Below are 22,108 nucleotides of genomic sequence, written 5' to 3' on the forward strand. Positions count from 1 at the left end.
TTCCTCTTCGTGTTCAAAAGCAGTAATCACATCATCATCAGTTTCCTCATAAGTTGAGGAGCTTTCAGTCTCAGATGCACTACTGACTTCTGCAAATTGGACAAATTTCACTAAAGGAAATTTCCCTTCGAACATGAACTTTCCTTTTCTGTTTTGCTTTATGAGCCCGAAAGTAGTGGAACCAAGGGACTTCAAATCAAGTATTTCTCCTCTTTTCTCAAGTTTCGGGTATTTGCTGTTGAAGATCATCTGTAGGATCCTCGGAAACATGAGAAATTTTTCTTTCTTCTTTCTTTCCAAGTTGGTTATCATCTCGTTTAGGATGTATCTCGAAAAGTTGAAATCGAGACCCGTAGCGAGAGCAGCAATGGCACCCGTGTTTAGTAACGAGATCTCGTCAGCACCAGCTCTCCTTCCAGAGATGCAGCTCACGAACACATGGACCAGGAACCTCCAATAGGGTGGCAATAACTTCTTGATCGTAGGAGCAAACACACCCTCATAGCCCATCCGATTGATAATCTCCTCAGTCTGGTCCATGGGGATCTCTGTTGGAAATCTAGACTGGTCATTGATCTGTAATACTTCGCGGATGACTTGCTCTGTTACAGTGATCTTCCTTCCATTGACAGTTGCTTCTACGGAGATTGCATCATCATCTTCTTTGCGCACCAAAACTGTGTTCCAGAACTGCTTCACAAGATTTTGATAAATCATTGGACTGGATGTGAGAGAATATGCCAAACAACATTTCTTCAGTCCATGAATCATGGACTTGAAGTCACTGTGTGCAGCTGGTAGATCAACCAAAAAGATGGAAAGGTTATGGATGTCTGCAAACTTCAAATCTGCCATTGTTGACCTGCACCTACCGAGCCAAATAAAAAAAATACATATTTAAGCAATTAAACTTAGTTTTTCTCATTAATCAATTAATTAGGCTTTAATATTGATTTTAATTGAGCAAAAATTGTGTTTATGTCCAAAAGAGGGTTCACGGCCATAAACAGGTTCACGGCCGTGAACGCGTATGCGGCCGTGAACGGTTCAACAGCCGTGAACGCCTCAACAGTGCCGCAAATCAAATTTCATTCAATAAACCCTCTAAACACGATCGATTCCTGTTAAATTTAGTATGAATGATGTCGCCATGAGTGTACCTACACAAATTAGCAAGCAATTTTGACATAAAACACGAAATGAAGATGAATCGAGAAAAGCTATAGAGAGAGAGAAGATGAAGGGTTCATGGCCGTGATCACAAAATGAGGTTGATGAAGGTTAACGACCGAGAACTCAAACCTTTATACCTGAACCCAATTCACGACTCAAAGCCCATGAACCGCAAACCCAAGAAGCATGAAATCTAAGCCCAATATTCCAATTTTTTCAAAAGTAAAACATTTTGAGGACTTAAAAATTAAAATAAAATAAAATAAAATCTAAAAAATTTAAACTAAATTAGTTTTGACTAAATTTTTAATTTTTCAATTTTTTAGAAAAAAATAAAATAAAATAAAATAAAAATTAAAAATAAAATAACATAACACAAATTTCTTTTTCACCATTGCAGATATTCCTTTTGTGATTTTGGTATCAAAGTTTTAGGACAGTCTTAGTCTGTTTTTCAGTACCTCCACCTTTGTGACTAGATCTGGTCAATCGTCGGTATTGTGGTCCACTTAAATACGAAAAATTGTGACAGATGAGGACATAATACAAGTGACAAGGTATTTGACCTTATGATCCTAAATAATATTTCTAGAAGACCATTTAGCTGACGACGACCACAGATATTGTTGTCGACCTAAATTTAGCAATGAGATCTACATACAACCTATTGAATGTTCAATTTTAGGTGTACTAGAACGTGTTTCCCGCTTCCTGACATACTCCGATAATCAAAAACTTCCAGAATACTCCTTACTTTAGGTGAGCAGGCAATTATTAGGAGGGAAGTCAGATTTAGAATGCATATATTGTACACCCAGGTTGGATTTTCCAATCACGCAGAGGGATAAACATATGACTAACTGGATAGAGGGATTGAGAAATAGAATGATGCATATGTTGTGTTCCAGGTCGGATAAGGACTTATCATGCAAAGGAGACAACATATGACTAACAGACAAAAAGAATTGCATATTTGCAGTCCAGGTCGGATCTTCCAATCACGGAGAGGAGGCAACATATGACTAACAGAAAGAAAGACAGAAAATAACCTTCGACAGACATACTTTATCGGAATTCCCCAGTCGCCCTATCAGTACTAGAATTAAGGACATGCGTCAATACATCAAGGAAAAGTTACGCCACAGTTCTAGATACAGATTACTTAAGTGTAGCCCGCAGATTTCATGTATATCTCACTGCTCAATCTACCCAAACATCGTATTGTCAGACCAAACGGGACTATCTAAGTTATATTTGTCAAGTCCTTTCATAGTCCAACTATACCTAGTCTGGTCCATTTAATTTTTTCGTGCCTACCAGTGCATCGAACACAGAGCCCAGACAGTTTAGTGTTGGTACCTTACACAAACCAAAATTGTCTGTTATCACTCGGTTGATATCACTTCCCCACACATCACCTACAAGCAAACTTCATCAAAAACATATTTTTGGATTTTTGGATTTTCTGATTTTTTAATTTTTGTTTTGTTTTTGTTTATTTCTCCCCCTAAATTTGTGCATGGGGAGAATGAAAAGAAAATGCGCAAATTTAAACTACCTAAAAACAAAAATCAGTCTTCAAAACGAACCATTTTAAGAAAACCAACCAGCACATCGAATCGAGCTTTGTTAAATGGTTTTGTGAACAGATCCGCCACATTATTAGCAGTGGGAACCTGTTCTAACCGAATGAGCGAACACTCATAACAATCTCTGATAAAATGAACTTTGATGTCGATGTGCTTGGTTTTGGAGTGTTGGAAAGGAATTTTAGCTATTTGGATTGCAACTTCGTTATCACAGAATATTAGAGTTTCTAGAAAGTTCAAACCGTAATCCATTAATTGATGTTGAATCCAAATGACTTGAGAGCAACAGGCAGAAGCAACAACGTATTCCGCCTCCGCCGTTGAGGTTGAGACTGTCTGTTGTTTCTTACATTGCCATGACACCAGACGGTCACCTAGAAATTGACATCCCCCAAACGTTGATTTCTTGTCAAGTTCACAACCTCCATAATTGCTGTCAGCGAATGCATATAAATCAGAATCAGAATTTTTAGGATACCAAAGACCCAATTTTGGGCTGCCTTTGAGATACCTAAAGATTCTTTTGACAGCAATAAAATGAGAGAGTTTAGGATTAGCCTGGTATCGTGCACATTGACAAGCTGCGAACATGATGTCCGGCCTGCTCGCAGCTAGATACATCAAGGATCCGATCATCGATCTGTACTCAGTCTGATCTACGGATTCACCTTCAGGATCTGGAGACAACAGGGGTCGTTCAGCCATCGGCGTCAAGGCAGCTTTGATGGGTTTTGAGCATTCTAACACTCCTAAGGTGTACATGCAACCCTAGAAACCTTGGATCTATGTTTTACTAAGATACATGCAAATTTGATTTTCCAAGGTTCATAACCTAAATAGCATGGCATGGGAAACTTTGAAACATAAAAGCTAGTAGAAAGAACATACCTTTTTGGTCTTGGATTCCTTGAGAACTTTGTGAGCCTAGCACCTCAAGTGTGATGCCTCAAATGTTTCACACAACACCACAACACTTGGAATAACCTTGAGAGAAGTACACTATCACACAAAACCGGCTAGCCCTCTTGTTCTACACATAGTGCCGATTTTGGTAGCCTATGGGGTCCTTTTATAGTTGTGTCACAAGTAGGGTTACACCATGTAAACCCTAATTGACATGGCTTTTCATATTCCATGATCCATGGGTTTGTAACCTCCATGGAGCATCCATGGAGCACCTTATGGATTTAGCCCAATCCAATAAACTATGGATTGTTAGCCCACTATAAAAGAATGGATGATTTACACAATCAACCCCATATATTTAATTAGTCTCTTTTTTTATCACCAAATTAATTCTAAATTAATTCTTGATCAAAACTAATTAAATAATATTATTAATATATTAGAACTTATAATATATTAATAACCATAAGTGTCATTTCTCTCATTTAGTCTATCGAAGTGTTGCAATGCCATGCAACCCAAATGGACCATGCTAACCGGGTCAAGTACATTCCAGAAATAGTTATGAACTTAGACACCTAATCCAACAGTCTCCCACTTGGATAAGTCTAATAACTATAACTGCAAGAATGACTTCAGGAACCGATCAACAATCGTAGCTCTTTCAAAGTCTCGCGGAACTGAGATGATGATGATACGCCATTTAAGATAAATGATCATATAATCATCTGTTCTAGATATCAGTCGGACAAATACATGGAACAATGTCATACTTATTGTCCAGCAGTTTTTTTCCCAATTTCCGATTTGTTTGACATAGAACTTAATCGAACACATCAATTTAGTTCTGACCGGGCCCGGTACATGGGTCAAAACAAAATCATCAAGGGGCCCATATATCGCTTCTAATCCAAGAAGGAACATATAAACTTCGACTCATATGCTTGTTCTACTACTTGTTAAATTATACACAAAGGCACGTTTTATAACATCGAGTTACCAATGCGGTTTCGTACAATCAATGTATAACCAACTCATAGTCAACAACTCATATCTCTAGGTTTGAAGACTTATATGATATTACCGTCTCATGATCACTCGAGATAAATTCCATGAAGTGATACAAGTGAGCGTGGGTTGAATCCAATACTCATAACTTATGAGCACTCATAAATGTTGTAGCAACTCTTGCTATGTCCAATACTTTAGACATCTACAAGCCAGCTTCATGACAGTCTTGATTCATATCTACTTCCAACATATGACCGACTGTGGAGAATTTAAATAATATGATATACCATAACCTAATTATTCTGGAAGTCAAAACATGCAAAATGAAATGATAGTAAACGATTGACAGAAGATAACAACCCTTATACTTATAAATAAACAACAACTTTTATTTATCATCAAATGTCAATTACACTTTACACATTTCAAAGCTATCTAATTACTAAAACTAATATCATCCTATAGCCCTATGCGCCTCACATGCTGGAGATTCTTAACCCTGCCCAGTCCCTTCGTGAGGGGATCTGCTGGGTTCTCATCCGATGATACCCTCTTTGCCACGAGGAGCCCTTCTTCTATTAGATGTCTGATGAAATGGTATTTTCTGTCGATGTGTTTGGATATTCCGTGATCCCTTGGTTCCTTTGCTAAGGCAACTGCACTTTCACTATCAGAGAAAATCTCCATAGGCTCCTTTATAGCTGGTACAACTACAAGGTCTCCAATAAAGTTCTTTAGCCATATAGCCTCCTTTGCTTCCTCGCTTGCCGCTATGTACTCTGATTCGCAAGTTGAATCAACCACTGTCTCCCGCTTGGAACTTTTCCAAGTAATTGCTCCTCCGTTTAAGGTAAAGACCCAGCCTGACTGAGAGCGGAAATTATCCCTATCATTCTGAAAGCTAGCATCACTATACCCCACTACTCTCAAGTCATCACTCCCACCGAGTGTAAGGACCCACTCCTTAGTCCTCCGCAGGTACTTGAGAATGTTCTTTACCGCTGTCCAGTGAGCCTTGCCAGGGTTCCCCTGATATCTGTTGACTATGCTCAATGCAAAGGCCAATCAAGACGAGTACAAGTCATAGCATACATGATTGAGCCTACAGCGGAAGCATACGGTACTCGACTCATCTAAGCTATCTCAGCCTCTGTACTCGGGCTTTGAGTCTTACTCAGTCTGGCGTTACTCTGGATCGGTAACTCTCCTTTCTTGGAATTCTGCATGCTGAACCTATTCATCACCTTATCCAAGTAGGTACTCTGACTAAGTCCAATTAGTCTCTTACTCCTGTCTCTCAAAATCCTTATCCCTGGGATATAGGCAGCTTCTCCAAGGTCCTTTATAGCGAAACACTTCCCAAGCCTGAGGTATCTCATGGATCAGCCAAATCTGACCACAAGAGCCTGAGGTATCTCATTACCACTACGGGGTTCGTTGTACCATTTACACTGACCATAAGAGCCTGAGGTATCTCATGGATCAGCCAAATCTGAATATGAGGCAGCGTCGGTGGCTTGATGTGGTGAAGGATCATGATTTCGAGATCCTCTACCACCCGGGGAAGACCAATGTCGCGGCTGACGCGCTTAGCCTCAAGGCAGTGCCGATCAGGGATATCTGTATGAGGATGAAGATTGTGACTCCGCTGTTGGAGCGGATTCGGGAGGCCCAGCAGGAGGTCATGAAGGAGGAACACCGTAAGAGCGAGCGTCAAAACTTGTATAGTGGTAAGTATTCCTAACTGTCACGCGGGTGACCCGGGTTCGATCCCCGGCAACGACGCCAAAACTTGGTGGGATGTCAAGTCCACCAAGCAAATTACACCCTTTGTTTGCAAATAAAATGTAATATAATGGTAAAAGGGGGTATCGATCCTCGGGGAAATGGTTGTATTCAATCACCAATGCAATCTAAAAGAGCTAGTGTAAATAAACTAATTAACTACAATTAAACTACAAAGCGGGGTGTTATGATTGCTTGAAAACTAAAAAAACTTGAATAACTAAAAGCTTGCAATTAAGCAAGATAGTGAGATGCTCAAATATTGGAGAGATTTGGTTAACTAAGGCAATTCAACACAATGAACATTTGTGTGTTTATCATTAGGATTCAACATGAAGCTTATCATTCATCCCAAATTGGTTATAGCAATCATCAAGCATGATATGCCAAGATTCCTCTTAGGTAGTATGGAGGTTGGGGAAGCCCAAAACACACCTTCTTAATCAAGATCAAGGGTTTAATTGAAGCAATTGAACCCAATAAGTTAATTAGCCTTAAGAAAGAAGGAATCCCTAATTCCTAGAGGATGTCAATGCTTACACATCCATAAAGGAGCTATGATTCATAAACTAGAGATGATTTTTACCATCATAAAGCCCTTGTTCTAAGTTAATTCAATGATTCAATGCAAACCAAAGAAATAAACTAACAATAGCTCATTCAAGTGTCAAGCTCATGATCAAAGCGTTAAACAAGCATAAGAAATATGATCTAGAACCATAAACATATGATAATTGATAATCTAGCATGAATCCTTCAAAAACCCACAAACATTCAAAGGTTTTAACCAAAGTTAACCAATATAGAGAGTTTAGCCACTCATGGAACCAGAATAACAATCACAAAAGTCTAATTGCATAAAGAAACTACCAATAACTTGGAAAGATGAAAAGAAATGAGTCTTGAGCTTCAAAATCGCCTTCTTTAGCTCTCCAATGGTGTCAAATCGAAGTTATGGCTGCTAGATCTGATCCACCAAGGTAATGGCAAGCCAAATGACCAAAATGCCCAAAACTGGGCAGTTGCGCGGGTACCCGCGCAACGAAAATTCCACCCGCGCAAGTGCTGCTGGAATGCTATTGGTCCTTCATTCCTCCACTCGACCCTTCCACTACCAAAGATTCCTTTGGTCCCCTCCATATACATGTGATTTAAACCAACCAATCATCATTTAGCTACAAAAATGGATGCTCCAAGCCCAAAAATAGAAGTTTATGACCCATCTTCACAAGCCCAAAGTATCCAAGTCGTCAACTCTTTAAGGCCCAAGTCTTCTTTTATGGATTCGCCAAGCCCAACAATGCCTCGAGAGCCCACTAAGCCTAACTCCAGTCAAACCGCAACCGCAATGAGCTCCAAAACCCTGCAAAATACCTTATGCAAAATAAAAAGTCCTCGATACGATCCATGATAAAGAAAATAAAGAATATACAATGCAATACTAATAAAAAGAGCTAAAAATCTAAAATAAACTAATAAAAAAAAGAAAATAAAATAAGCTATCAAGCGTATTGCGGGACAGATTTCCTATTTCGACTATGATAGCCGTGGGTTATTGACGCTACACCGCAGGGTGTGGGTTCCATACCACGGGGGTGTGCGCCAGGTTCTGATGGAGGAGGCGCACAAGTCCCAATTCTCGATTCATCCCGGGGCGACGAAGATCTATAGAGATCTTCGTCCCAATTATTGGTGGCCCTGCATGAAGTGGGATGTAGCCTAGTATGTTGAGAGATGCCTGACCTGTAGGAAGGTCGAGGCCGAGCACTAGTGGCCTCACGGCAAGATGCAGCCGTTGGATATCCCTATGTGGAAATGGGAAGATATTACTATGGATTTCATCACAAAGCTTCCCAGGACCGCGCGAAGGGTAGATTCGATTTGGGTCATCATTGATCGATTGACCAAGAGCGCCCATTTCATTCCGATTCAGGAGAGCATTTCGGCCGAGAAGTTGGCCGATATCCAAATCCGAGAGGTGGTGGCTCGGCACGGGGTGCCAGTTTCGGTGATTTCGGATCGGGACATGCGGTTTACTTTCAGATTCTGGAAGAAGTTTCACGACAAATTGGGTACTCGTCTGCACTTTAGCACTGCCTTTCACCCGCAGACGGATGGTCAGAGTGAGCGGGCCATCCAAAATCTGGAGGATATGCTGCGGGCGTGTGTTTTAGACTTCGGAGGTAGTTGTAATACTTACCTTCCTTTGGCTGAGTTTTCCTATAATAACAGCTATCATGCAAGTATCGATCGTCCTCCCTTTGAGATGTTGTACGGGAGGAAGTGCAGGACCCCGATATGTTGGGGTGAAGTCGGACAGAGGGTCATGGGGAGCACCAAAGTGGTGCTCAAGACGACAGAGAGGATTCAGCAGGTTAGGAGTAGGCTTCAGACTGCTCAGAGTCGGCAGAAAAGTTAAGCCGACAAGCGCCGTTCGGACTTGGTGTTCCAGGTCGGGGATATGGTCCTCCTGAAGGTGTCGCCTTGGAAAGGCGTCATTCGATTCAGGAAGCGGGGCAAGTTGGGCCCCAGGTATATTGGACCTTTCAGGGTTGTCGCCCGGGTGGGCAAGGTGGCGTATAAGCTGGACCTGCCAGCCGAACTCAGACAGATTCATAGCACGTTTCACGTCTCCCAGTTACGGAAGTGCCTGGTGGACGATTCGGTAGTGGTGTCCTTGGAGGATATTCAGGTGGATGACAGTCTGAACTACATCGAGCGGCCAGTGGCGATCCTTGACAGGAAGTCGAAGGATCTGAGGAACAAGAGGGTGGAGCTGGTGAAGGTGCAATGGCAGCACCGCAAGGGGTCGAAATGGACTTGGGAGCCGGAGGAAGAGATGAGGGAGCACTACCCCAAGCTCTTTCCAGATTCAGCAGCAGACTTCGAGGACGAAGTCTAAAATAAGCGAGGGATATTTGTAGCACCCGATTCCTGGTACGTATTTAAATTCAAGAATAATTGCAATTTACTCTGGGACTCGGCGAGTTGGAGGCCCAACTCGTCGAGTAGACTCGACTGTTGATCGGGGGTTTAAGTGACCTACTCGACGAGTCGGAAGACCGACTCGACGAGTAGGAGCTGTCTGGACAAAACCCTAATATTTAGGGTTTGCACCCTATTTAAAGAGCATAACTCGCCCCAAATCAGCCTCCATCGTCCCTCTCACTTCCAGAATACCCTAACTCGAAACCCTAGCTTTGTTTGAGTGTTGTCAAGCCATTTTGTGTATCCTTTTGTGTGTTTGAGGTTGGAGAAGGAGAAGGAAGTTTGGAAGTTCAAGTAGATGCAAGGAGATCAAGACGTTTTACTCCATTCTCAACCCATTTGAGGTAAAAAGATGGAACCTTGACCATCTATCTCTTAGATTTTGTTTTGGGGTTGTTTTTACCCTTTTAATGAGTATAGAGAAGCAAAAATCGAATTTTGTGGACGTGCTTAGAGTTGCACTTCGGATCTGGGGCTATGGGGGTCTTTATGGTATAAAGGCGCCAACTTTGTTGCCATAAACACCCCATGCATCTTGTAGACCTCCTTTTATGGCTTTTTGAGCCAAAGGCCCCATGCATGTGCATCAAGTTTGAAGCTTTACGTATAAATTGGACCCTAGGAGGCGAGATCTATGGTTTTGACGTGTTAAGACTCATTATAATCGACTGTATAATGTTGGACAAAGAGGGACTCGGCGAGTCACTTGGGTGACTCGGCGAGTCGGGACGCTTTTTCCCCAAAAAAGACTTCTGGAAATGGTTTTGGTTGAATGGAAGGAACACTCAGCCTGATAGGGGTTTGGTTTGGAACTAGAAATCATAGGACTCGACGAGTGTATGAACAGGCTCGGCGAGTCCAAGGCAATCCCCCAATCTTTGAAGATGGACTCGACGAGTTGTTCATACAACTCGGCGAGTCATAGACTGGACACATTCTTATGAGGGAGATGAACTCGACACGTTCAAGGTCGAACTCAGCGAGTCGGATGAAGATGGCCCTAATGGTATGATTGAAGAAGAACCCGTCGAGTTCTTGCTAGACTCGACGAGTAGAGACGGGGATTGGTTCGAGTTAGAGGAGTATGGACTCGACGAGTTGGTAGACCAACTCGGCGAGTCAGGTCAACTGGATGTTGACTTTGACCAATGTTGACTTTGACTGAATTGAGTTGGCCCTGGTTTGGGGTGCATGTTCGAATTGATAACTTAGAAAGGTTGTCGTGTAGGGATTGAGGAGTCGAGGGGAGTCGACTTTCACGCCGAGAACATTTCAGACACTACACGACATCGAGGTGAGTTACCTTCCAGTAGAAGTGGGTCTAAGGCACCAAGGTCGGCCCACTCGTAATTGTTTAGTTGTGATGATTGTCTCTCGTGATAATCAGATTGGTTGCTTGCACTTCATATATGTGTATGCTAGTATGCTATGTTATGTGAGATAGTATCAGTAGGAGGGGACTAGTCCCCGATTCGGTCGCTAGGACCAATGGGTAGGTCGGACACCCCAGATATGTCTGACATCACGATTATGATATGATATTATATGCTAGAGGTAGGGTGTGAAATAGTCCCCGAATTCGGTTGAGATAGACCGGAGGTTAGGTCGGCACCCCAGAATAGCCTGACACGGGTAGGTCAGCACCCCAGAATGGCTTGACATGGGTAGGTCAGTACCCCAGAATGGCTTGACATGGGTAGGTCGGGCACCCCAGAATTGCCCGACAATATGTATGTGGTTTTGGTATGTGGTATGATGGGGGAACTCACTAAGCTTTGTGCTTACAGTTTCAGTTTTGGTTTCAGGTACCTCTTCGTCCAAGGGGAAGGAGTCGGCGGTGTAGCAGCGCATCACACACACACACACACATGAATTCCGCATGGAGTTTCTGGGATTGTACTCTGATTTTCATAAGTCTTGATATTGTGATTTTGAAACATAACGTTATGGTTTTTTATAAGTTGATGTAACTTGACAATGTTTTGGCATACTATTTCATGAGGTACTTAATTTAAAAATGAAATTTTTGGCCTTGAAAATTGGGATGTTACAAGTTGGTATCAGAGCCTTGATTTGAGGGATTCGGGCACACTTTCGGGGGTGTCTGGACTCAAACCGAGGGATTAAAAGATTTTTCATAAGGAAAATAGTTTTCTAAAATTTAAGTAAAGAATTTTGAGAAAGAACAAGGTGTGTGATGCGTGCGATCGGCCGAGCTCAAGTAAGTTTTCCCCAAGACACCCATACTTGTTATGTTATGTTATATGATTTATGATTCTGAAAACTGCATGCTAGATTAGGGCTAAGGATCTAGGAGGATGCCTTGTATGCCTGATGTATGATTCTAAGAACTGCATGCTAGAATAGGGCTAAGGATCTAGGAAGGATGCCTTGAATGCCTGTAGTATGAGATGTATGCTAGGACTGTTTAGTCGGCGGTAGGATGTCCTGATCAGGTTATGCTTGTTGTGGTTACTCGATGCACGAATGCTGCTTGCTTTGTGCTATAGGGGTTCTGGCTAACTTTAACTAACTAGTGAGCGGATATATAACAGTATTCGCAAGCGAGTTAGGGAGAGGTGGTAGGGACTCCTAGTGCAGCTGACGGCGGAGAGTAGGTCGGAGAGTGTCTTAGGAAAGCCTAGGATGAGCTTAGTTAGGAAGTGAATTAGTAGAAATAGACTTGGTGAAGTCAAGGCAGTTCTTGAGGAAAGTACAGATAGATATGGAAGGTAGTATGGTCCCGTACTACTGGAAGCAGAGGATCCGTACTCGAATCAAGGAAGGCTGAGACAGAACCGGGAAACTTGGAGAGTGTGCGAGACCTCTTGAGGATATGTATGATCCTGACGTTTATGTGTTCATTTTCAGTATGGCGATTACACAACATGGAGCAGGATCTGGATTAGGATCAGGATCAGGCTCGGGTGCAGAGTCCGAGCAGGTCGATGACGGACTACGCGAGTTCATCGCGTCTGAGATCACTAGAGGTATCCTTGAGTCGACCCCTATCATTTTCGGGTCGATCAAGGAGGGGATTATCGAGTTGATGGAGGAACAACTCCAAGCGTTCAGGAGGGACTCGGCGGCCAGCCAGTCGGGTCCGTGCACACTGTCCTTCAAGGACTTCAGGGGGAGTGGTGCGTCGGACTTTCACGGGGTGAAGGACCCCATTGCTGCCAGGAGATGGATCGCATACATTGAGTCTGCACAGTTGACGAGCTTCTGCCCGGAATGGTCGAAGGTCCGCTTTGCTGCGGGATGTTTGAGGGATAGAGCTAGAGATTGGTGGGAGTCAGTTGGTGACTCGTTGGGAGCCCCAGCCATCGAGGCTATGACTTGGTCAGATTTTGTGACTAGATTCATGTCACACCCCAAAACCGGAACGGCGGAATCGTTCAGGGGTGGAGGACGTCATGTTTAGTATCACGAGATATGTATATGGTAAGCAAGTAATGAACAACCATTTCATTTCCAAAGAAAGTGTTTACAATGTGTGTGTTCACAAAACATAGAATTCATAAACAAATAACAAAACAAAACTTGAAGCTATAATGCTCCATCTTCTGAATTCCCAGCACGAGCACCTATCTAATAGTCTCCTGAGAATACAAGTTATTTGAAAGAGTTGATCAGCAATTAAGCTGGTGAGTTCATAAGATTTTAGTGATGTGAGTAAGTTGTAAAGTGTTGTTAAAAGTGTAGATGTAAAATGTTGTAAGTTGTAAGTTCTGTTTTGAAAAGTTCACCTGTTCCTCTAGAAAATCCTATACTTCCTACTTTGATAGAAGTTTAAGTAAAATAACACTACAACCCTTTCTATGGGTACTAAGTGGGTACAAGTTATATAAGACTCAGAGTAAACAAACAATCGATTATGCGCATCTACCCTAAACTCACAACCAAACGAGGAACATAAATCAAGGCGGATAGCACACATCCCATTGGTTGTTAGATCATCGTCATATATAACCCTGGTGTATTCACTTGTTACTCATGGAGTTAATTGTAATGGTTCCTTTATATCTAATGAAAAGTTCTTTAAGAAAACCCATATTTCTTATAATAAAATGGTGACCACAGTGACCACTTTTATAATAGCGTAGTTTATACTGATATATATAATCTAATATCGAATAGAAAGTTAATTGAGTGAATCTGCCCTAAGCCCACAACCAAACAAGCAACAGGAAGTAAGGCGGAAAGCACACATCCAACTACCTATTGGGTATTAGTTTTATATATAAACATGATGTATAAACTAAGGTATTATAGAGTTACTCACCTAAGGTCCTTTAAATTGTACTAGTTTAATAAAATGGATTAAACCCTTTACTAGGAAGTTTCTAGTTTTGTATACCAAAAGTACTGAAGGTATGTTTTGTACTAGAAAAACTGTGCTTTGACTCTATGTCCTATAACCTGACCCATACCTGGTACCCTTCTGATGACTCAATGTATACTAAGCATACATATATATAGAATCGGGTAGAAAATAGATTGGGTGAATTCGTTCCAAGCCCACAACCAAACAAGGAACAGGAAATGAAGCGGAGAGCACACATCCTATTACCTGTCGGACCCTATTGGCATATATATATATCCTCTTATGTATACATTAAGGAATCATAAGACTAGCATTATGGTCCTATCTTTTACTCGTATCCTTCTACCAAGGCATCTTCTGTTATGTGCTAGACCCGACTGTTCCGTTTGTCGTTTGTAAGAATGTATATTTTCCCTAGTTTATAACTATTTTGACTCGAAAATAGTTTGGGTTGGACTTTCAAGTGATACCGTCACTTTATGAAAGAAAGGGAAGTGTAAGCACACAGTTGTCGTTTATAATGACATGCGGATGTACTAATAACCTAAAAACATATTTGTTTTATTACGGTTATAATGTGAAGGCTAGAACCCTTACTATACGCTCTCCCTGTCAGGAGATTAGGGGGACTAAACACGACCTCTGCAAATTCTTTTAATCCATGTAATTCACATTAAAGTATATGATAATGTATACCTAATATAACTATCACCTTTTGTTTAAAATAATGAGTTAGTGATTCATTGGTATAATTAGATCATGTATGTGTGTTCTCATGCTATAGCAACCTAACTTGTTTGTTTTGTACTGTATCTTGTACGTTCTGTTTGTTTCTAGTAATTGTGTGTTCTCTCCGTATGGTATTGTTTGATTCTCTTCACTATCTGTTCTGTATGGTATTGACTCTTTATGTGCTTCATTATACTAGAAGTAATGAATAGCATTCTCCTAAACTATACCTATTATAGCTTACTAATGTTCTACTTGAACTGTTACTGGAAAGACTCGTTTATCTACTAAGTTATGTTTGTACTTTAAAAACAAAGTTTTGTATAACTAGAAAGTATCATAACTTTAAAAGAGTTTTGAAATGTTTTGACGACTTATAATTGACATAAGTAACATTTTGAAAGATGTTTATAACAAACATTTACACAATTATCATTGTGTTCAACTTGTATTCCCCCCTTAAAACAGTTAAAACAGTTAAAAGATTCATTACGGGGTATGAACTCACCTGATGTGGGTGATTCAAACGGGTGTGCGTGTAAGGATGAGAAGTTCCACGAATGAAGTCCCGAGACACAATAAGTCCTAAATGACATATAAGGACACATATTAACATGAACATAGTGTTTATAAACAACTATATGAAAGGAAACACCTTCCGGGACTAGGAAACACCTTGATCAAGTGTTGGAATCACATGTGATTCAACAAAGGAAAGTGAAATGGCACTAACATGAGTTTACGGTTTAGGGACCAACTCCCTTGGAGTTTACGGTCGTAAACCCATGAGTTTACGGCCGTAAACTCATGGTACTTCTACCATTTTGTGTTTTGAAGTCTTAAAGGTCATAAGGAAGCATCCTAACTTCAAGTCTAAGCCTTAGGAAGTGATTGTGGCAACATTTAACCCCTTTGTAGAGTTTACGGCCCATGGACCATTTCTCCTTGAGTTTATGGCCGTAAACTCTAATGGTCCTTGATGTCTTCGATGTTTAAGGTCCTATACACTTCAAGGAAGGGTTCTGGGTCACTTGCCTTGCATCCTATAAGGTTTATGGCCCTAATGGCCACCAAAAAGGGGTTTACGGTCTTGGGAGTTTACGGCCGTAAACTCCCTTTGATCTTGTGTTCTTGATGTTTTCAAGTCTCTAAGCATGGATACTAACTAGATAAGAAGTATAGGGAAGTGTACTTACGATCTAGAAGCTTGAAATGGTTGATATTGGCCAAGAACACTAGTGTGTGTTCTTGGTGTTCTTGGTGAAACTTGAAGATCTATGAAAAAGAGTGATTTCTATGGATGAAATCATGGAAGGACACTAGATTAAGTGATGTATCAACAAATCTAGGAAGAATACTTACTTATGTGAAGATCGTGGAAGGAAACCTTGATGATACTTGAGAGGATTTGAAGGAAAATCGGCCAAGGAAAGGAAAGAATGGGAAAAATGGCCAAGTATCATATATATAACCTTGAGTTTACGGCCACATGAGTTTACGGTCTTGTGGCCGTGAACTCATTTAGATGAGGTTTAGGTTTGCTTTGCTACACTGTGGTTCTAGCAGGTCTTTTCTGACACTTAATCCTTAAGTGTATTAGGCTCAAAACTCCTTAGAATGACCTTTAACCGAGCTAGAACTCAGTACTAATGAGTTTGACACTCATTTGAATTGATTGACTGGGCTTTAAAATCAAAAAAAATTTCGGGTCGTCACATCATCCCCCCGTTAGATTGAATTTCGCCCCGAAATTAGCTTTCTTAGCCGTACTTACAGGGGTTATGCTCCTCTGATTGGCAGAATACCTACTCGTAGACCTGGCAACTTTGCCCTGGTGTTCCTGATTGGATTCGTACTTGGTCCATCTATTATTACCTCGTGCATACAAGTCGTATATGATTAGGGTTAGTAAGACGGTCGGATGTGCGACTCTGCCGCAGGTCCACAACCAAACAAGGAACAGGAGATAGGGCGGAAACACACATACTAAATCTGCGTGATCATAATCATATACCACCCTCGCGTATACTCTGAATAGTGATAGGTGGGCTGTATTCGTCCTTAGCCTCTGTGCTCGAACTTGGTCTGCTGGACGAGTGGTATTTCGTGACGGTCTGCGGATATCTGACGATAAGGCTTCGGAGGACAAAGTACTCTTCACATGAGTACTTCGGGGTTTAGAATACGAAAGATAAAATCGAGGTTTAGGTCGGACTTTCGATACGAAGGACGAAAGTTTCGAGAACTTGCCGATCGAGGCAATAGAAACATATGAACTCAGTGTGGTGAGGACCACGCCAACTCATGACGAATGAAAACAACGGACTCCTTACTGGACAAAGTTTTGGTCAAATGAAAGAAACGTCTGGTATACGACGATGTATCCCTTGTATGCTCGATATTGTACTCCTAGTATGTTCGACAATGTACTCTTTGTAAATGTTCTCGTGTTTCCTGTTTTCTTTTTGAAGTTAACACTCCTACGTATCGTACCGCTATGTGCGCATACATACACACAAAAGTGCTCTACTAACTGGTGGGGATACTTTATATCATAATCCTCCTTGGTACCACTACCATCGCCTGCCATATACAAGTTATGAATATTTAAGATGAACCGGGCAGTCGACTGAGAAACTCTGCCTCAAATCCTCAACCAATTAAGGAATGGGGACCTAAGTGGAGTCACTCACTCCAAGTCTGCCACATCCTAGTTATGCACAACCCTGATGTATATGGTAAGCCATAATAGCTTCTCTAAACGGATCTTTTAGTTCTCTAGAATACTGTGACCTATTTCAATATGTAGGTTATTATAGTTACTTTTAAGTGTTATCCCCAAATTTTAATCTTATATGAATATAAAATTAATTTTAAAAGTAATTACTATTTCGAAAATGTACCGCTACTCGTCGACGACTCCGGGGTAGATTCTCCTGCGGTGATCATTAGAATGCGTCCATCCACGCCTGAGTTCTTTGTTATCGGGCATTCCCTCTGATAATGTCCAGTCTCACCACAACCCTAGCAGGCTTGGTTTTCTTCAACTCCGGGGACTTGGGAGATCGGTTGAGCCGGTGCCCTGCAGAAACGGACTGTGTGTCCTTTTCTGTGGCAGCTCAGACACTGTATTTCCCGGCATACTCCGGTGTTGTGAAAGTTGCACTTTCCACACTTCGGAAGGTTTCCAGTATATCGACTGGCAGGTGCTGAAGCAGTAGGCGTCGTAGCGGCGAACATAGTACTCGCTCGTTGCTCTTGCGGGGTGTCTTGTGTTGTTCGCTTCTTCTTTCTCTTGTTCCCCGACTTCTGATTACAGTCCTTTTCCCTCGATGGCTCGGGAATAAGGACCTTTACACCATGGCGGACTCCATGGTCGATGAGTCGCTGAGCCAGGCGTTTAGCACTATCGAACGTGGCTGGGTTAGAAGACAACACATTTCCTTAGGTCGGAGCAGTCAGACCCCAAATGTATCTTTCTATCTTCTTGCTCTCCGAGGTAATCATCCCGGGGCATAGAGCTGCTAGCTCGCTGAACCGGTGGTGTAGGTCACTATGTCAGAGCCGACCATAGTGAGACCCCACAGCTCTTGTTCCAGCTTTTGAATTTCGCCTAACGGGCAGTATTCCTCCCGCATTAACTCTTTTAGGTTTTCCCAACTTATTGAGTTAGCCACTGATAGAGTCAGTGATTTAACGTGGCTGTTCCACCATGTTAGGGCCTTGCCAGAGAAGGTGCAGGCAGCAAACTTCACTTTGCTTCCTTCTGGGCATAAACATATTTCGAAGATTGACTCTGTTTTCTCGAACCATTGCATGAGGGCGATGACTCCTTCAGTCCCATTAAAGGACAATGGCTGGCATTTGGTGAAGTCCTTGTAGGAGAACTCTATCGAGCGCCCGAGGACCTCACCTCGAGTAGAATCAGTAGGCATTCCACCTCCATTGGCACTGATGGAGTGATATTGAGCCATGGTTGTTGCCACAGCCGCAGCCACTGCAGCGTTTATAGCTGCCATATCTATTTGCGAAGGAGGCGGCGTTGGAGTTATCGGAGTAGTGCGTCTGTTTGATCTGCGATGAGGCATCTTTGCTAAAAGAATAAAAAGATGAGACAGAATAAGTCTAAAGCAATGGACACAAGCCGAAAGCTGAAAAGACAAGGTTATCCTAGTTCTGGATGTATCGGGTCCTGACTTCCACAGGGTTCTAGAAACAATTCATAAATGAGTCTATACCTAATAAACTCTATGAATTTCAAATAACTATCCTCGAATGAATATCTGTTTCCTGAATAACTGTTACCAGTTGCATGTAAGAAAATAATCTTAACATATAATGTGAGCAGTGTTTCCACTCGCTCATTAAATTAACCAGATTATTATTTATTAGTGTGACGTGTAAGACGTTTTGGTTACTTCGGCTGATCCTTCTTTGCAAACTTCCCATGAACTTGTTCTTGTTCCTCCTGGACTCTTCTGTTGTCTACTATGAGGAAGTGGTTACATCTATCTGGGCTTGTCGTGCGAGAATGAAAGTGACTAAAGAATCTATGAGCTTTAAGGTAACTTTATGGGGTGATCCTTACGGAGTCCTCCTATAATTGTACAAGGTACACAAATTTGTATATAATTGAAGATTAAATAGACCTTCGAATAAGTAATCCTACTCCAAAGCTACACCCTTAAGAGGAATGGATAGCGAAGCGTAGGCCACACATTCTAAGTCTATAAGATCTTGATCATATATAAAACTTTAGGAATATACCTTGTAAGATTATAGACCTATCCGTAAGGGTCCTTAAGTTGTCACATAAGTTATTTATATGACCTAAAATACTCCTATAGTATTCTAACGTAATGTACTTGTTCTGGTGCTCAGGTAAGTTTTAACACTATTGCAACACCGCACCATTCCCAAACACATGTCGGTCACATCTCGAACGAATATAGTTGATCAGGCTATATTGATCATAGCTATGATTACATAACTATTCAGGTTGACGACAGTGCCCAACCTTTAAATACTTTTAGTTCTGTTCTCCTCGTGACACTAGTTCTATTATGCACATGTATAAGCAAGTAGATATATTTTTATAACCTATAGTTATATTCTAAAAATATATCATTATCCAGAGCACTTAAGCCCTATTGTATTTATAGTTATATATCTTTTATCGGTTGATATACTTAGTTCACTATAAACAATGCTCTGATACCAATCTGTCACATCCCAAAACCGGAACGGCGGAATCGTTCAGGGGTGGAGGATGTCATGTTTAGTATCACGAGATATGTATATGGTAAGCAAGTAATGAACAACCATTTCATTTCCAAAGAAAGTGTTTACAATGTGTGTGTTCACAAAACATAGAATTCATAAACAAATAACAAAACAAGACTTGAAGCTATAATGCTCCATCTTCTGAATTCCCAGCACGAGCACCTGTCTAATAGTCTCCTGAGAATACAAGTTATTTGAAAGAGTTGATTAGCAATTAAGCTGGTGAGTTCATAAGATTTTAGTGATGTGAGTAAGTTGTAAAGTGTTGTTAAAAGTGTAGATGTAAAATGTTGTAAGTTGTAAGTTCTGTTTTGAAAAGTTCGCATGTTCCTCTAGAAAATCCTATATTTCCTACTTTGATGGAAGTTTAAGTAAAATGACACTACAACCCTTTCTATGGGTACTAAGTGGGTACAAGTTATATAAGACTCATAGTAAAAAACAATCGATTGTGCGCATCTGCCCTAAACTCACAACCAAACGAGGAACATAAATCAAGGCTGATAGCACACATTCCATTGGTTGTTAGATCTTCGTCATATATAACCCTGGTGTATTCACTTGTTACTCATGGAGTTAATTGTAATGGTTCCTTTATATCTAATGAAAAGTTCTTTAAGAAAACCCATATTTCTTATGTGCTAGACCCGACTGTTCCGTTTGTCGTTTGTAAGAATGTATATTTTCCCTAGTTTATAACTATCTTGACTCAAAAATAGTTTGGGTTGGACTTTCAAGTGATACCGTCACTTTATGAAAGAAAGGGAAGTGTAAGCACACAGTTGTCGTTTATAATGACATGCGGATGTACTAATAACCTAAAAACATATTTGTTTTATTACGGTTATAATGTGAAGGCTAGAACCCTTACTATACGCTCTCCCTGTCAGGAGATTAGGGGGACTAAACACGACCTCTGCAAATTCTTTTAATCCATGTAATTCACATTAAAGTATATGATAATGTATACCCAATATAACTATCACCTTTTGTTTAAAATAATGAGTTAGTGATTCATTGGTATAATTAGATCCTGTATGTGTGTTCTCATGCTATAGCAACATACTTGTTTGTTTTGTACTGTATCTTGTACGTTCTGTTTGTTTCTAGTAATTGTGTGTTCTCTCCGTATGGTATTGTTTGATTCTCTTCACTATCTGTTTTGTATGGTATTGACTCTTTATGTGCTTCATTATACTAGAAGTAATGAATAGCATTCTCCTAAACTATACCTATTATAGCTTACTAATGTTCTACTTGAACTGTTACTGGAAAGACTCGTTTATCTACTAAGTTATGTTTGTACTTTAAAAACAAAGTTTTGTATAACTAGAAAGTAACATAACTTTAAAAGAGTTTTGAAATGTTTTGACGACTTATAATTGACATAAGTAACATTTTGAAAGATGTTTATAACAAACATTTACACAATTATCATTGTGTTCAACTTGTATTCCCCCCCTTAAAACAGTTAAAAGATTCATTACGGGGTATGAACTCACCTGATGTGGGTGATTCAAACGGGTGTGCGTGTAAGGATGAGAAGTTCCACGAATGAAGTCCCGAGACACAATAAGTCCTAAATGACATATAAGGACACATATTGACATGAACATAGTGTTTATAAACAACTATATGAAAGGAAACACCTTCTGGGACTAGGAAACACCTTGATCAAGTGTTGGAATCACATGTGATTCAACAAAGGAAAGTGAAATGGCACTAACATGAGTTTACGGTTTAGGGACCAACTCCCTTGGAGTTTACGGTCGTAAACCCATGAGTTTATGGCCGTAAACTCATGGTACTTCTACCATTTTGTGTTTTGAAGTCTTAAAGGTCATAAGGAAGCATCCTAACTTCAAGTCTAAGCCTTAGGAAGTGATTGTGGCAACATTTCACCCCTTTGTAGAGTTTACGGCCCATGGACCATTTCTCCTTGAGTTTATGGCCGTAAACTCTAATGGTCCTTAATGTTTTCGATGTTTAAGGTCCTATACACTTCAAGGAAGGGTTCTGGGTCACTTGCCTTGCATCCTATAGGGTTTATGGCCCTAATGTCCACCAAAAAGGGGTTTACGGTCTTGGGAGTTTACGGCCGTAAACTCCCTTTGATCTTGTGTTCTTGATGTTTTCAAGTCTCTAAGCATGGATACTAACTAGATAAGAAGTATAGGGAAGTGTACTTACGATCTAGAAGCTTGAAATGGTAGATATTGGCCAAGAACACTAGTGTGTGTTCTTGGTGTTCTTGATGAAACTTGAAGATCTATGAAAAAGAGTGAGTTCTATGGATGAAATCATGGAAGGACACTAG

The 22,108-nt window shown here is 40.9% G+C and overlaps 1 protein-coding gene across 1 annotated transcript in view; it reads right to left on the reverse strand.

The window, feature by feature from the left end:
• Positions 1 to 1,104: 1,104 nt before the first annotated feature.
• The window catches only part of LOC145163365 (uncharacterized), a 45,431-nt gene continuing 24,427 nt past the window's right edge, over positions 1,105 to 22,108 (reverse strand). Inside the window, exons 2-3 of the mRNA XM_079082207.1 lie at positions 1,311 to 1,366; positions 1,105 to 1,160 (exon numbers count right to left, since the gene is read on the reverse strand). Coding sequence (XP_078938333.1) covers positions 1,105 to 1,160; positions 1,311 to 1,366 — 112 coding nt within the window. The remainder of the gene's footprint in view (positions 1,161 to 1,310; positions 1,367 to 22,108) is intronic.

Source organism: Lactuca virosa, chromosome 3 (genome assembly GCF_052849685.1).
Source record: "Lactuca virosa cultivar CGN04683 chromosome 3, Lactuca_virosa_CGN04683_v6, whole genome shotgun sequence".
NCBI lineage: Eukaryota > Viridiplantae > Streptophyta > Magnoliopsida > Asterales > Asteraceae > Lactuca > Lactuca virosa.